At 39.2% G+C, this 17,811-nt stretch overlaps 1 protein-coding gene across 2 annotated transcripts; it reads left to right on the forward strand.

Moving 5' to 3' along the window:
• The first annotated feature begins 506 nt into the window (after positions 1–506).
• Positions 507–16,794, forward strand: capn10 (calpain 10). 2 transcript variants are annotated; one of them, XM_072669172.1, is made up of 13 exons: positions 507–998; positions 1,148–1,290; positions 2,250–2,381; positions 4,301–4,497; positions 5,637–5,833; positions 9,359–9,500; positions 10,081–10,247; positions 10,627–10,886; positions 11,242–11,444; positions 12,053–12,293; positions 12,775–12,971; positions 14,235–14,280; positions 15,915–16,794. In XM_072669172.1, the coding sequence occupies exons 2-13, from the start codon at positions 1,159–1,161 to the stop codon at positions 15,942–15,944; spliced, it is 1,944 nt and encodes a 647-aa protein (XP_072525273.1). In that variant the 5' UTR covers positions 507–998; positions 1,148–1,158; the 3' UTR covers positions 15,945–16,794. The 2 variants fall into 2 exon arrangements, with proteins under 2 accessions (XP_072525273.1, XP_072525274.1); XM_072669173.1 differs by having other exon boundaries at positions 10,084–10,247.
• Positions 16,795–17,811: the final 1,017 nt, after the last annotated feature.

A 17,811-nucleotide genomic window follows, 5' to 3' on the forward strand; every position in this document is an offset into this window, starting at 1 on the left:
AGGCTTCAGCTTCCTTAAAGAAGGCATGATGTTATCTCCTAGGATTTCCTGGTACTTGGTTGAATCTGTCTTGCCCTGCACCAGCACTGCAGGTTTTCAGTGTTTTTCAGGTTTTCCAAGTATTGCATAAGTTCAATAAATGATATGTGCTTGTAAAAATTTGTTTTTTGTAGTCAGATGGGTTGGACAATGTATTATTATAAATTACTTATTTGAAAACATGTACATTTGAGCATAGCAAATGTTGGAGTTTTCTTATTTAGTAATTATTTTTTATACTTTTATAAACGTAAAACGTATAAACACACATATATAAATATATTTACACTTACAAATGTATTTTAAACTTAAAAATCTTTTAACTGTTCACTCAAACCTTTAGCAATTCTCGCCACCATAAGACTCGACCTGCCTCGACCTGCTCGTGCTGCTCAGTCAGTGCTAGGGGTGTCCTACAGGAAGGCATCTGGCAACCCTGGCTCAGAGCGGGGATGAATGACAGCGCTGTCTGCGGAGTGCGTCTCTCCGGAAGCGACGCTGCTGCTGCAGCTGCAGCTGCAGAAAGTAACGTTTGTGTGCTGCACAGTGTACTGTCTTAATAATCGTTGTTTTCTGCGTTAGAAAGCGACTGAATAGTCAGATTTTATTCCGTGCCAGTTAGAAGTATTGCCAGGGTTTCTTTGCCACATGAAAACTGTCGGCATCCAAGCAGTTAGCTAGCGAATTAGCAGCCCAGCTAGCTCTGCCCGAGGTGGGCTCAGTCATTTCAAAACACGAGGCTTATCCCGGAGCCTGTTCGGTGTTTTGTGGCTATTTTTGAATGCATTTGTTCTTAAAGTAATGTTTAAGGTTGATAAAGTTGATATCTCACGACAGGGCACAAATGGAAAAGTGTAGGTTTCTCTACATGGGTTTTTATAGGTTTGGGCAGCTGTGATAAACTGTGAGACTGGGCTCTTCTAGACGGTTCTTCACCCACAGTACGCGATAAATATACCGTGAGTGGGCTTAGATGAAACCTGTACTGCCTCAGATATGTCATTTTATTATTTATAGAATTATTTATTTCTATTATCTAAAGTCATGCTCCCTAAAAAAGCGCGAGACATTTTATAACCCAGGGTTTTTGACCATCATTGATTGACAGGTCTGGTTGTCATGGAGATGGAGACTGAGGAGGATGCACTGTTTGAGGATGCTGACTTTGCTGCTGTTGACTCCGCCCTCTTCGCCGACTATACCACGCCCCTGTCCAGGCTTGTTGGCCAGGTCACCTGGCTTCGCCCACAGGTATGATGTGGATTCCAAAAGTATCATGAACCTATTGGCATCGTGCATTAATGTCAGGTGTGAGCTATAACGTTATAAAGCTCCCCAGCAATTAGCTGTGGAGCAATGGATCTGTGTTTTCTGATATGATGGTGGTGCTCCATCCAGTCCGTTTGGGATGAGTTGAGGAGCAGGAGATTTAACATCCTGACCTCACTAATGCTCTTGTCGCTGAGTGCAATCAATACTCCAAAATCTAGCGGAAAGCCATCGGAAAGCCGATACAGTGCATTATAAGCAGTACAATTAAAGCATAATTACTCACACACAGCAATAACACAAAAACTGCCCAGCACTGGAAATAACCCAGCAAAACCCCAAAAGAGTCTACACTGGGGTTCATTTTAACCAATAGAGGGGCTAGTTGTAACAATACCGTAATGGTGTATTGGTACCTTATTAAAAACTCAAGTGTTCTTTTCAGTGCTGTGTTGTTGCTGATTTTCAATCTAAACACTTTTATTAGAAAATAAAATATTTGCATTCAGATGTGGTTTGTGAAAGATAGCAGATATATATATATATATATATATATATATATATATATATATATATATGGCTGTAGATATAAAATGTTGATGTAGCATCTGATGTCCAGTAAACATACACAGTCTTGCAATGCCTAATCCATTCATAACAGTACAACACACATGTTACTATGCCACTACAAATATGTGGTTGTCCAGTGATGGTCTTTTTTAATTGATGGATGGAGTAAAGGGGGCTGGTAAATTGTCCAGCAACAAATAGGGCTACAATCTATATCTGTAAAGCTGCTCAGTGCAGCTATATGGTATAGCTAATACACAGGGATGTATGAAATGAATTGAGCAGTTTGTACACTGATGTATTTACAATTTTCAGTGACTGTGAATATTTAAATTGCTGTTGTACAGAGTTGTTTCTGTGTTTGTACACAGCATATCTGTAAGCATCCACAACTCTTCCCTGATAACCTTACTGACGCCTACCCAAAGCAAGGCATTCTGGGAGACTGCTGGCTGCTGTGTGCATGTACCATGCTGCTGAAGAGCCACCATCTGCTGGCAAAGGTAACAAATACGTATTTGACTGGTTAAATTGGTTTGGCCCTAATTCACTCATGGGTGCCAGCTATGTGGGGATATAGAAATCACAGAATGTTTTTTTAAACTAGTTAATAGTTAATATACACTATTTGTCACCCATTTTAATTGGTGAATTCATGGCTACTGTAATGTAACTTTAATGTGGCTGAATGCAGTCAAATGCTTAATGTTCCATCATCTAGTGAAATAGCCTTCACAGCAGACTAGAAGCAGCAATTGGGGACATACTCTCGATTTATACCCTTGATTTCAGAGGAAATGTTGGATGAGCTGGTGTCTACAAACCTTTGGACATATGGTGTATCTAGCTATATTTAAATCTATCTAGAAAGGAGCAAGTGTGCCTGTTAAAGCCACCTGCCAAAACAGCAAACAGTATAACAGTATAAAGAGCTTATAATTGAAAAGAATCCATTCACATCAAAGACTGTTTAATGACTCTGATGCATTAATTAGTCATTAAATCTCCAAATTAAGACCTTTATATCACCCCTTCCCCAAAACAAAGAAATGTTCTTTCACTTTTCCTCAAAATCTGAAACATACTATTATACATTCAGATAGAGATCATAACACAGGGTGCCTGGAGAGATACGATTCTGTGGTTTTGCTGATCTAATATGCTGATACCAGCTGGATCAGGAAGAGTTGGAGTTGTGTTACTATGTTTACCCCTAAGTGGAAGATTGGAGATAGGTAATCAAATGGAAATGCCTCTCCCAGAATATCACCTGTTACAACTTTCAAATCTTTTTCCAAGATTCCTGCCGTGGAGAGTTTTGTTGTTTTGCTAGCTTAATCTTGACGGAGAAGTGTTTTTCCAAATGGAACATTAACATTAGATGATCTAATGTAAATTCCTCTTTTGGATACAAACAAATTCACATACGTTCACATACTGTCCTTTAAGGAGCCTTGGGCATCCATAACCTTGTCACAGGTTCACCAGTTATCCTCCCTTGGAACACCAGCAACACTTCTCAAGACCTACCAGTTTTGGAGATGCTCTAACCCAGTCATCTAGTCATCACAAACTTTGAGAACTGACTGTTTATTTACTGTCCAATTTAGTCCACCCTTGACAGGAGCCATAGCAATTAGGGATGCCCCGATTAGGTTATTTTGTGCCCCCCAACCCCAAAGTGTCGGTTGATCCAGCTCAGACTTTGTGTTTGTATAAATTAAACAGTCATAGGGTTTAGATAAGATGTGCTGCAGATTAATACTGAGATAAAATCAAGCAGTTCTGTAGTCTGCAGTCTGTAATGAGACATTCTGCACTGATTGATTGAGCTTAGTGGAGACGTTTGGAGTGTTTAATATCCGATAATCCAGTCTGACTCATCTCCCTCACCATTCAGCACCTAGCTCATTAAAAACACTGCAGTCAAGTCACTTTGTGTGTGTATGCTGGTACACACCTTGGATTGTTATCTGTTAGAGTGCATTAGAGTGGATTTCGGATGAACCAATCTTATTTAAACCTCAGACATTTAGCTTGGTTTGCTCTTGATTTGTAAAGTGAGTGTATTTACCATGGTGAGATCCAAAGAGCTTTGTGGGGCCTTCAGATGCAAATGAGTCTGGGGAGGGACATAAAAAATCTCAGAACAATTAAAATTAGCTGTTTCATGACATGATTTTAAAGACATTACATATAATATAATAAAATATAACGATATAATAATAAAATATATATGTTATATTACATCCATATCCATCTTATCTATCCATCTTAATAATCTTTAAATGAAGATCAAATATAGATCAATATATTTTAATATATTTAAAAAGATGTATGCACATAAGCACAGTTAAAGTTAAAGTATAGCCCTAGACCGAGGCAAAGTTTGATGTTGGTAAAAGCTGTGTTGTGGTTTCAGGTGATGCCACCAGGACAAAGTGTATGGGGGGAAAGCGGTTACCGTGGTGAATTCCAGTTCCGGTTCTGGAGGAATGGACACTGGGTGGAGGTTCAGGTGGACGATCGACTGCCTTGCATCAACAACACACCCTGCTTCTCCCGCTGCCACAGTCCTACTGCATTCTGGGTGGCCTTGCTGGAAAAAGCATATGCAAAGTAAGTTATAAAGGGATGTCTCATTAGTCGGATTACAATTAAGACAATTTCAGATTATTCCATATTTGGTGTCATGGTCTTCCTCAGTTGCCCTGATGATAAATCTGGAGCGTCTGTCCATTTTATTCTCGTAGGAGGTGTGCAAGGAGAAAACTGACAAATGATAAAAAAAAAACATCAGGTCAATATTCAGGGCAATAGGACTCAATATTCTTCTGTCCAAAGCACATTAATCCAGAAGTACCTAGTCTTGGTCTGTGTTCTCTGGCAAAACATTTGCTCTGATTTTTTCATTTTGGCAGCAAGGGTTTCCTCCTTGCACACCTCCCATGTAAATGTCTCTTTCTGATAGTAGATGCTGTACTTTAACATGGACTGTGGCAAGAGCTTACTACAGGTCCTGTAAGGACATTTTAGGGTCATTGGAGACTTCTTTACACATCTTGTGATCTGCTCTTGGCCTGAACTAGCCATGTCCAAAAGCTTAATGTTAGCCTGCATTTATTGATTTCACAACCACCTTTCATATGTGTTGGGGGTCGGGTTTATGTTGTAACACCCAATTGTGACCAAGTTTAACTGTCTAGCTGAAGCTTCGATGTTATGCAGAAGAATTCTGAGTAATACTTCAAAACACAATACTTGGTTCCACTGACAGCAAAACAGACCCAGAGCTTGATTCTGCCACCACCATGCTTAGCAGTTGGTGTAGTATATTTGGGGTGGAATGTCTGTTCTTTCCTCCTACAAATATACCTATGGGTCTAACAACTTAGTCTTTGTATCATTTGTATATATGCTGTACACTTATTTTGCCCCAGAAATCATTGAAAGCCCAATATTGCCATCACATGCACTCATGTCCAAGATGAGTGTATGCAAAAGTCGTAGAAAGGCTTTTACTTTGTTTTGTAGCATCAATACATGGAAGATCTAGCCTAGCTCTATCCTGACATACGGATAGCAAGGACAAAATGTTGGTTAATATGTGAGCTTATGGAACTTGTTTGTTGAGTTTTTTTGTTTTCTTAACAAAATGAGAAGCTTTTCCTTGAAGGTAACTAGCTGTCAAATTCTTGTGCTGTATAACCGGAAAGAACATGAAATGATCCTGTTCATTTGTTTGTTTTTTCTCAAAGGCTGCATGGTTCGTATGAGAACCTGTGGGCAGGGCAGGTATGTGAGGCCATGGTGGACTTGAGTGGAGCCATGGCTGAGCGCTGGAGCTTGAAAAGGGCTACTGACACACCTGCTGGGAAGAGCTTGTTCCCTAAACTTTCAGGAGCGATGAGGAAGCGCAGTTACATCAGCTGTTGTGTACACAGCACCCCTGCAGGTGAGGGACAGAGAACTGCACCACAGCATGTGCTCTTGTGTGACAAAGTTTAAGTAAGGGCACAGACATATCAAATCGGTGAACAGAAGCCTGACTTATTGTGGATTGAATATTATTGTGCTTGGTGTATTGGGTTAGTCATTAAAAAAAAACAAAGTGTCAGGACAATGTCATGCATTGTGTTGAGGCTCAGGTTAGCGTTAGGGTTCAGATCACTCTGGAGCAGGATAGCAGTAAATATACAGAAATAAATGTACAAAATACGTATACCTATACCAAACATACTGAAATGAGAGGGCCTTTATGTATGTATGTATTAATTCATTAATTCATTCATTTATCTATTCATATTTGGACAAAAGGCAGCAGTTGTGTTACTATGAAAGTGCAGAGAGAAGACTACAACATCAACAGAATGAGAGCTCTTCTGTTCTGTGACTGATGGTGTGTGTCTGTACATTTAAAGTTCTTGGTGATAGTGTTCATAGTAGTGATATCATATAGTATAATAACAAAGTACTGAGTGACAGAGGGACTAGGGTATTGGGTACTGGTGGACCAATCTCCAATCATTTGTAGTGATCAAGGGCGGGGCTGGATTCCACGTTAACATTTTCAGGCGAACTCAGTAATGCATGATTATGCAGGGCTTCTGTAGTTTTCTCTGCCCTATCTCTCAAGATAAAAAGTGCTTTACTTTTTTTTAATCATTCTCATTTAAAATATTGTTGAACTCTGGTCTTTGCACCTCTGCTGAGTGCTGAGTGAGGTCCATATTGCCATCCAGCAATTGAATTCTGTGATCTAGGAGTCTCGCGCAGAGCTAAAGCAACTCACGAAACGTGGATCATATAATCCATATAACAGCTCTCAGGATCGGATAATTTAGAGAAATATTGCAGATTACATAGCCAGTCAATCTTTTCATCTCCAGTATTGGGGATGGATTCACAGCTTCACGACGATCAGTAGCTTAATAGCCGGTGAGTGGATTTTTTTTGCCCATTATTTGAAGTTATTTGAGGTTTCTCATAAATCCTTTCAAAGCTGTCAGGAGTTCTTTTGGTATAGTGACAACACCTACCCTGCTTAGAAAGACTAATGTACACGGACTGCATAAATGGTGCTGGAGCCTGTGAATTTCAGTGCTCAGGGTTCACTGACTGATACGTTGTAGTTACACGCTGTGCTACTGAACCATGAATTGCCACAAACATGACTGACACATTGTTGGTCCTGTTGTTTTTGTAGGTAGCTGCTGTATAAATTACTAAATCCTAGTTTTGAATAGGGCTGTAAATGGGGTGTACACAAGCCAGAATTTCCTTCGTTGGACAGGTCTGACAGGATCTGTCACCTGTGTGTGCTGGAAGGAACAGCCTAAGGAAGTAGTCTCTCACTTCCCCCTGGAAGACCTTGCGTGGTAAAAATCTGGTTTATGTAAGCACAATGCTGGCGGTTGTTTGTTTAGCCAGACAAGAGATCTGAACATACCATAGCGTGGGAAAAGGGGGAATTTCACTTCTGCATTTTATTTGATCAGTTTGTACTTTTTTGGCCGTGGAATTCACACTCTGTCCTTAACAATGGTATGCATTTATAGCATGTACATCACGTCCTACTGAACATGCATAATGCATGAAGTGAAAAACTTGAAGGTGCACATCATAGTACAAATTAAGTATTGGTGGTAGGTCAAGTTTATGTTCTGTGTTATGCCTGTAGTAATTAAGTAATTAAGAATACATAAAACTGAAATGTCATTATGCATCATAATAAACCACTTTCCCATGACATGATATAACACAAGTAAAATGTCCCAGCCAGCGTGTGGGAAAATGTAACAATGATTTTTTTTGTTTGTCCGTTTTGTACTTATACTTTAGTACTTTATTGATTTATTATTTTATTGATTTATTTATTTTTTAAGAGCACAACAGGCTACCAGGGACCAGAGAATAATATAAGCAGACCATAGGTCACTAGTTATCTTCCTGTAACAGCACAATAATAGTATTCAATAAAAAATAAACCAACAATAGATGAATTCACATACCAAATAGGTAATGAACAGACATAAAGTATAGACAAGGGGGAAAAAAGAGACCAGGACTGGTAAGGTATCCTTTTACATTTTTTGTCATTATCTTTGTTTAACCTCAAGGTAAATGTGAGGAATTCCATCTAATATATCGCATTGATAATATCCTTCCACAGATCTATAGTTAGGAGGATCTGTCTGCATCCATTTACGGGCAATTTCTTTTCTTACTGTCTGCTAAAAAGACCTGTATCATATATCTGTCTGCAAGTTCCCTAGCTAAGGCTCTAAAACTCCTTAGGAATATCCAGACATAAAACTGCAGTAATGTGAGCTCAGGCTTTGTCCTAATTGCAGTGGACTTTGTCCCACAAAATCACACAAAAGGTCAGATGGCCTTACCTAGCAGTAATAAAGACCAACAGAACTCACATCATATTAATTTCCAAATATTCCCAAAACCACTTGTAGTTCTCTTTCCCCACCCCATCTAAACATAATTGGTTCACTCATTTTTCTCAATATTTTTAGGTTACATGAATTGTTTTATTATATATATATATATATATATATATATATATATATATATATATATATATTGGTATATTTAAATATGTACAAGTGGAACACAGTTTTAGTCATCTTCTATTCGCACAGCAACATGATTTGTGGACAGAGCCCATGTTTGGACAGACTTTTTTATTATTATTTATAGACATTTGTAAGTTGTTATTTTACTTTGGTGGCTGGAATGGCTGGGATACCTTACAGTGAGAGCTAACCACATGCTAAGGTTAGTTTTAAGGCAGTGTTACAATTAAACCTCCCAGAGAAACATTGGGTAAAGTCCATATCTCATATAAATGTATCATAGTTCAGTGATAGTTGTTTGCAAGTATTTAATGCACAGATTCACCAGAAATTCAGTTTTAGCATGCTGAGATTAACTGTTACAAGACAACACAAATGCAGCTAGTATCTACCACAACATCTAAATAAAAGCACTGTTCAAAATAAACACTAATAAACAGAAGAGGGTACTAGGCAATACATTTGAGAATAAATATATTAATATATAACACAAGACAAAGACACCCAGTTACCTCACCGGAGAAAGTAAAAATGGTGTTTAAAAAAAACTTTAAATGAAAGTCAATGTAAAATAACAGTTTATTTCAAGAATTTCGAGTATTTCTATTGGTCTATTTATCTAGAATTATTACCAGTGTAAAGAGCAGCTACAGGGGTTACTAAGAATGGAAAAAGATGGAGACATTCATGTATTTTTTTATTGATCAGTAGCGATATACACTAGTGATCACATACAAAGTGATGCAGTGGGCAGGCAGGCAATGCTGTAGGAGCTGGAACTATTTTTCACTTGTAGCAGATAGGAGGTGGTTTGTGTGAGAGAAACTGTGCTGCAAGTTTATCTGTAAGGTTTTCAGTAGCAGTGGAGTTTTATTTCCTCCCTCTTCCAACAGTTACACCTGAGCTGGGTCAGTTTCATGCTCTGAGCGTAATGGAATGGACAGATGTAAAAACCAGTGATGGACAAGAAGTACAGCTGCTGCGGATATGGAATCCCTGGGGACGGATGTGTTGGGGAGGGGCCTGGACCAAGAGGTGGGTACCATTTCAATGAGGTCATTACTAGGACCTGATAGCAATTTTAAGGTATCAGTACTACCTTATGAACACGTAGTACTGACTGCTATCATTTTATATTTGCACTGTATACTCTATTTAAAGTTTTTTTGTGTTGCAGTGTGTTCTCATTAAAAAAGGTTAGGTGAGGTAGACCATATAATGACGTTCTTGTCATTGTGCCACACTATTCTTTTCATGTTTTAGTCTGAATCTATGTGCTTTGATTAAAAGGGAGCGTAATTAGTCCAGGTTAATTAGATTTAGTGCATTGCTGTATGTGAATCGTTCAATAAAAAACATTGTACTCATAATGGTGTTATTTAAAAGGCCCATTTTGTATATTTTAATTCCGTCTTATATTTTAAACTGGGGTTAATTTGAACCATTTGTGGTTTTATATACTAATAATAAATCATTTTTCAAAATGTATTCACTTTTAACCTGTCTCTAGCCTTAGAATTCAGACAGTTACAAAGGGAAATCATATGTGTGGTGCACAACAGATGAAAGCCTTACTTCCTTTCTGTGTCTTTTACCTCTTGCTTTCTCTCTCTAGTAGAGCCGGGTGGAGCTCTTTGGATCCATCGTGTTCTATGGAGCTGTTGGGACGCACCCAGGAGGGGGAATTCTGGGTTGATGAGAAGGAATTCCAGCTGGAATTTGATGAGCTCACTGTAGGTTATCCAGTGAGTGATGTTGGCCATCTTCAAAGCATCTACACAGGTAATACCCAATGGCCCAAAACCAATATGTGGAAAAATGAACTATAAATAGTATTTTTAGCATATACACTGTATAACAGTATACAGTGTCAGAATCCACATAAGCATATGTAAAATTACTTAACTCAACACTCTTTTAGGCTTTGCACGCCATCATGAGGAGAGCTGTGGTACCACAGTCATCCATTGCTAGACAAGAAAGCATAATTTTCCTTGCTCTCTCTAGGTGGGTAGGATGGCTCTTGCTCTACCCTGTTACTCAGCATAGGCATCTATGAGGGGAGGGTACCTAACTAGCAGGTGGGAATTGTACATGACTGAAAGTGGGGATAGAACTGGGTAATAAAGTGACACTGTTGCTGTGTTTCCTGCTCTTACAGGATCCTTTCTAACTCACACCCAGCAAATAAGGGGCCGCTGGGTCAAAGGTCACTCTGCAGGTGGTTGTCGTAACAACAGTAGCTACAGCAGCAACCCTAAGTTCTGGTTAAGAGTTGAGGAGGGTGGGGAAGTGCTGCTTTCGGTGCTGCAGTGTGGACCATGGAGAGCCCAGAGGAGTTGCTCACAGCAGCCACTAGGAGGCAGCAGCAGCTCTCAACAGCACCCGCACTACCAGGCCATAGCACTGCACTTATGGAAGGTGAGAGGGGGAAAATGACACCTAGCTTTTATTATTGTTTGTAATAAATAGTTGGTTTTTGGTTTTTGATTTTTGTTGTTTTTTTGGAAAGTTGTGCAGAAACTTAATGGGACTGTCGACTGATTTTGCTTAAGTTGTTTTTTTTATTTTATATCTACAGGGTCCTGCATGAATTTAGTAAAACATTTTGTCATTTTGATTTAAAAGTCACCATAGTCTGTAATTTTCTTGTATTTTATTTAGTTCACTTGACTATGTTTTTGATACTGTCCTTTAAAAGCCCTATTCAGACAGGATTAAATTTACAAGCAAAATCAAATCAGCTGTTTGTTTTTCTTTTGTTTTTTTTTTACAGGTGGAAAAAAAGCGTTTTAACCTCATGCGGACGCTGAACTCCACACCCTGTGCTTCCTCACGCACACACGCATATGAGCGGGAGATTGTGGTACACACTCATTTAACTGCTGGGTTCTACCTGCTGGTGCCCAGCACTTTCCTACAGGGAGCAGAGGGGAAGTTCCTGCTTCGAGTGCACTCGACCTGCCCGACCAGACTCAGGTGTGCACACATGCATGCACACATTCACAAGAAGACATACTGTTATTATATACTATAAAACAATTGTTCAGATGTTATACTTTTTATAGAACATTAGCTCTTAATCATAACCTATGATTTTGTTCTTTATTTGATGATGATGAACTCTAGTACACAAATTTACATTCTCAACAGATGGACATTTAGCAGCACTGAAGTTCTAATAGAAGGATTGGCCATAAATAAACACATAATAGAGAGACTGAGTTATACAGTTATTCGGGAGACTGCATTAGTATCTTTGCCTGTTGCTTTACTGTACGCAGCTCTTCTACACCTTTTTTGCTCTAGTTCTGTGTAGCACTATATTGGCATGATTATATGTAATGATTACGTTTATTTATTTTTTTATTGTTTATGGTAGGTGAGTTAATAGCAGATAGAGAGGCTTTATACATTCCTACATACATTTATTGTGTTTCTACATTCATTTCACAATGTGACGTAAACTGTAAATGTCTACTGTCAGTTCCGAGTATACTGTACACACAAGAGTACCATTTGAAATTCAGTTTCTATTATTCTTAACTTTCTTTCTCTCTCTTTCTCCTCCCTTCACCTCTCTGCAGTGAAGTAAAGGTGAGCGTACAGCAGGAGTGTGTGGGTGGAGAGTGGGAGACTGTCAGTCTTTGTGGCAGCTGGATCGCCGGCTCTACAGCTGGAGGGGGTCGGAACTTTTCCTCACACAAACAGAACCCTCGTGTACCCTTTACTGTGACCTATGACCCTGGAGGCACTAATACTATTGTCACCCTACGGCAGCACAGCCCGGAGAACAGCCTCCATGCCATCGGCTTCCATATTTATAAGGTCAGGACAATCAAATATCATGTTAACATGTCATAAACACCATAAAATATGTTTAACTGGCAGCTCATGGCAATCTCAGAGGTCTAACGTCATACCAAATTGGCTCTAGATTTTTTTATTATTATTATTATTATTATTATATGTTTTTATTATAAATAGTTTTTATTATATGTTCAGGTTTATGTCATGCCAACATAATTTACATTCATTTAAATTGTGACTTTTCAAATCAGTGCATTGCACATAGTACTTCATAACTTCATAACACTCATTGTCTCAGTGCGGAATCTGAATAAAATATTCAGATAAAAAATGAAAAGGCTGATTTTAAATATAAGCATGCAAATAACAGTTTAAAACTATTAAATGTATATTGTACATCCAAGCTGCTGATTTAGTTGCTAGATGTGAATGGGTGAATGACTTTACAGTCTCTTGCATACCAATGTATTTACACATACTTTGTGGTGTGTGCACACAGGTCCCTGACGGCAAAGTGGACTCCATGGTAATTTCCAGTGCAGTGTGTCCAGTGGTGAGCTGTGTTCCTCACTCTCACTCTCAGGAGGTCAGTGTGCAGTGCAGACTGCCCCCTGCTGTTTACACCATCCTGCCCTCCACTTACGAGCCTGATCACAGTGCAGAATACACAGTTACTGTTGCACGCAGGATACACAGGTAAACACACACGCTAGAACTGTATGTATGACATTCCAAATTAACAGATACAATTACACATACTAAGAGGGTGTGCACTGTTTGTGTTGGTTTAACTGTAGTTCCAGTTTTTCATTTAAACTTACTTGTGTTTTAAACCCACTCTACATCAGATCTGACCTCCAGGTTCATTCCCTGCTCTCTTGTTCCTTGATTCTGCCTGATCTGTAACTCATGGTTTCAGTGTATATATCCATATAGAACAACGCCCTGTGCACAGAGTAGCAGATGTCATATAAATTCTAAAAATTCTATTTACATTGTTTTGGTATAATCAAATTTACTTAAAGGGCATTTAAATGACAAATTAAGCACAAACCCTAAACTTGGTTCAGCCTCAAAAGCTTCTGGTTTAGAAATAAATATATATATATATATATATATATATATATATATATATATATATACAGATAAACAGATACAGAAACAGTGACATTGTGTTACACTCCATATAAGATTCAGCACCAAAGTCTGCTGGCATATAAGCTTGTTTATATCTTTCCTGTTTTCTCTTCCCAAACAGTTTAATCTCCTAAAATGCAGTAAATATTCAATAAAATATTCAGTAACTACTGTAATATAATATAACTGCTAATTTTGTACACTACAAATAAGGGTTTTTTTGTTTGGTTGGTTTCCTCTTTTTTCCTCTGACCATAAAACCTTTGTGCAAAAATTATGTTGGTTTCAATAAAAATAGGCCATTTGACATGACATGTAACACTGCTGGAGGGCTGAAAGATAGGGACAATAAGGCAAGTTGAACTCCTTAAAATGGTTCTTCAAATGGTTTAAAACAGCAGTCTACCAAACCTGCCAGTCAACGGTGAAGATTTGTAAGTAAGTAAGAAATCCTCCAACTGTGCTGGGCAATAGTCCTCTACAGCCAGCAGAGTTCAACACCCTGCTTAAAAGGACTGAAGTAACTACTGCTTTTTCTGACTAGTTATTTTCTTTAAACTCCAGCAGTCAGCAACAGAACATCCATTTTTTTCGTTGCAAAAGCCAGTGGTCCTTAACTTGGACAGATCCAGTTGTACAGGCTGAAAGTAATGGGTTTTGATCTGAATGAAAGGGTTCTAGTCTGGTCTCTGATGTTGACACTAAAAGTGCATGTTGTAACAGGTTCATTAGTTTTAATTGCCGTACATTTAGTATTTTAGTCCTTTGTGAAGCGAATGTGCTAAGTATAGCCTTTTTTGTTTGTTGCTTTTGTTTATGCAGGAGAGTAATGAGCAGTCAGGAGCGTTTGGGCCAAGTGGTTCAGGAGGTGAGTTTGGATCTCTCATTGATTTCTGCTCAAACCTTACAAGATAAATGTGAGACCTTTATTTTTGCTGTGTGGCCAAAACTTGATTAAAGAAGAGTTTAGCAAGTCATTAGCTGTGTTTCCTTCGACTTTCTGCCCAATTTACACAAAAAAAATCTATAAAATAAAAATCTCTTTCCAGCAGCTCTTTTCCATTAAACTGCCTTTTTATGATAAAAACGCTTTACATAACGACGTAAAACAACAAAGTTGTGTTGTGTGATATTTTCATCTCTAAGGTTTTGAAAACATTTTTTGGTACAGACAAACTGCTTAAATCTGCTAAATCTGCCCATGAAATAGGTTTGTTAGCTTTCATTAAATATACAGAGATATTTCTTTTTGCTGGTGTGTTGTTTATTGATTGATTGATTTTTATTTATTTTATTTAGTGAGTGAGGTCTCACCAGTACAGTGACAAAACATGCAATCTAGGTCCCTCACTCTCTTCCCACTGTCTATCGCGGTTAGAGAGCAAACATCTGAGTTCAGATTCATGCCATGACTGTCCTACCTTTAATTTTGAGACTGACAGACCTGGTTGTTAGCTGGTCACAAAGCAATAGTAAGTTAAGAAGGTCAAAGGAGTGTAATGAGAGGTTGCAGCCAGAAGGTGACAGTGTGTGATGTCATGTCTGATCCAAACTAAATTTGTCTGCTTAAAGGAGTCTGTACTGTAAATGAAAAGCTCATTTAAAATGTTCTTAAAATTACCACTGTCATTAGCACTTACACCCATAACATTGGCATCACTGCCAGGTGAAGTGAAAAACATTGATTTTCTTCATCTATGGTGACATATTAGCCGGCAAGTGAACAGTCAGTTCTTGAAGGTAATGTGTTAAAAGACAGAAAACTGCAAGCATAAGGATCTGAGCTTCTTTGACAAGAACCAAATTGACACCTAGTTTAGAACATCTTCAAAACAACAGGCAGATCTTGTGCCTGGACAAACGGTGAACCAGCAACCAACAGTGTCATGTGCACCTAAGGTTTATTGATATGATCCATTGAGGCCCCACCTCACAACTTACAGTCTGAGGTCCAGAGTTGGAGTTCATGCCTTTTTTCTCTTTGCATTGCAAAACACTGACAGAATTACACTCCTGATGTTCTATTGCATGTGAGCCTTGTGTGTGTATATATGTGTGTGTGTGTGTGAGACCACTACATTCTCTGGTTTTACTATTTATAATCAATGTGTTTACGGACATTAACATTTGCGGTGTATTTCATAAACCATGGACAACATTTCCCCTAAATTGGAAATGTATTTGCATGTATTTGCAGAAATGACAACTGCTTAAAAAGAACTGCTCAAATAATGCAAATTAATAATAATAATAATAATAATAATAATAATAATGCAATATAAACAACAGTACTAATATTTGAACTTCAACAATTCAACAATCACCATGGTGAAATAACCTTGGTTGCCAGTTACAGCTTTCATGTCTTGGCAGGCTCTCCACTAGTCTTTCTCATTGCTGTTGGGTGACTTTATGCCATTCATAGTATGCAAATTCAGGTAACTCCTATATAATGTCTATCTCAGGTTAAATCTCTCTCTGTCTATGTCTCTACTTTCCTAGATCTCTCATGTCTCTGTGATGGGCCTTTAGTTTGGGCAGGGGGCGTCTCTCCCCACCCGAGGCTGACGTGGGTCTCTGTAGCTCTGGCCGGAGATGAAAGCAAGCCGCCCTCCTCCAAAAGCTGGAGGAGCAGAGGGCTTTGGCTAGCGCACTGGCGTAGCCTTTAGCACATCACAGTCCCGTCCAGTGGCCTGACTCTAATGGAAGCCGATGGCGCCCAGCCCCGCTGCCCAACGGGAGCTTTTGAAGCTGCCGCCCCAGCCACGGCCTGTCCCACCAGAGCGAACAAAGACATCACTCAGAGAGAGAGGGGCCAGCCTAGCGGTCGACCCGTTTGGACCCGGTGTGCCAGCCAAGCCGCGGCACAGCTAAGCCAACTTTCAGGGGGAGGGAGGCACTCTGTCCCCTCTAAAGTGGCCGACGACGGCTGTGTTTTGGCTCTGCCCTCAGTTGCTGCTGGTCGGCCCCGTTGGAGCGCGTGCTCCAGTGCGTGGCTCGAGCAGCAGTTAGCGCGCTCAGCGCTGAGCTAGTGACGAAGCAGGCGCACCGCCGACACACAAAGAGCCATTGTGAGAGCAAAGTACTTGCTGTTGTGACCTTCTCTTTGCTCTGTGTGCGTGTGGCCTGTGTATTTGGCTCTTTTTGGGGACCAAATGTGACCAGGATGATGGAAAGCATGAATGATTTTGACACAATGGATACAAACTTTTATATATATATATTTTTTTCCCTAAATATTTCCTTTTGCTGTTTGAGGTTAAGGTTGGTTTAGATGGGGGTACAGCAGCATTCAGCAACAGAAGACACGATTACAATATTGCTGTGCTTGTATTTGTGTGTGTGTACAACTTCTGTATGCTTTCAGACTGAGAACCAAATAAACCAGTGGACTAAAAATGGGCATTCATGATTTCACTCTGCTATTACACTGTAATTTGATTGCCTTTCAAACACGCTCCCATACGGTACAGGGCCCCAAGCCACTAGGGGGCACTGTGACATTGACTGTGAAGAGAATAATTTGAAAAATTACATTAAGATATTACAATAAATTAATATAAATACACCGTTTGAATTTCTAAGAAGGTTAAGGTTTATTTATTTATTCATTTATTTGTTATTTTTTCCCTGCAGGGTAGTGGAGGGCCTACATGCAAATAGCCCCCAAGGAAAGGTGAATTTCAGATTTACTGTGGTTTTACCAGTATATAAAACTTATGCATAAAGTCACTGGTCATTTTGCATAGTAAATAAAATGGCTACATTTGCATTGTGGGCACCACAGTGCATGGTTCCCATTACTACTACTACTATAAAGAAGTCAGAGGCGGTAAGTTTGGGGTGTTGAGAGCTCCAGTTACCCACCAACTTAGTCTAGGGTTATGCATTTAATCCAACCATTTAGTCAAAGATCCTAATGTATGTGTATGGATTCATGCTATATGTACAAATGTTTGTGGACATGCCTTCTAATTAATGCATTAACCCATTGCTGACACAGATGAGTAAATGTGCACATACACACAGCTTGCCTAGTCCCTGTAGAGAAGTATTGCCCGTTAAATAGGATACTCTTTGGGCTAGAGGGGTATAAAGCCTCCCAGCACTGAGCTTTGGAGCAGTGGAACTGTGTTCCCTAGAATGATGATGCTCCATCCAATACTTTTGGGATATAAGTCTGTATTGCCCCACCCCTTTTTGGGTGAAAGCAGTCCTCCCATTTGACTTAAACATTTGTAAATAGCATAAAATAAGAATAGCCAACTGATTTATATCTAGTAATCCAAAGTCAGGCATATCTGGTATATCACATCGTTGTATCATTTACAGAAAATGAAATGGTCAAACAGTTAGACGTTCAAAGATGATTTGGGGTTGTTTTGCTGCTTCTAGCACT

This window comes from Salminus brasiliensis, chromosome 23, assembly GCF_030463535.1.
Source record: "Salminus brasiliensis chromosome 23, fSalBra1.hap2, whole genome shotgun sequence".
In the NCBI taxonomy this organism is placed as follows: Eukaryota; Metazoa; Chordata; class Actinopteri; order Characiformes; family Bryconidae; genus Salminus; species Salminus brasiliensis.

Coding starts and splice junctions, on each gene's coding strand:
- capn10 (XM_072669172.1), top strand. CDS start 1,159: ATGGAGATGGAGACTGAGGAGGATGCACTGTTTGAGGATGCTGACTTT. Junction 1,291..2,249: donor TCACCTGGCTTCGCCCACAG/GTATGATGTGGA, acceptor GTTTGTACACAG/CATATCTGTAAGCATCCACA. Junction 12,972..14,234: donor GTTGCACGCAGGATACACAG/GTAAACACACAC, acceptor TTGTTTATGCAG/GAGAGTAATGAGCAGTCAGG.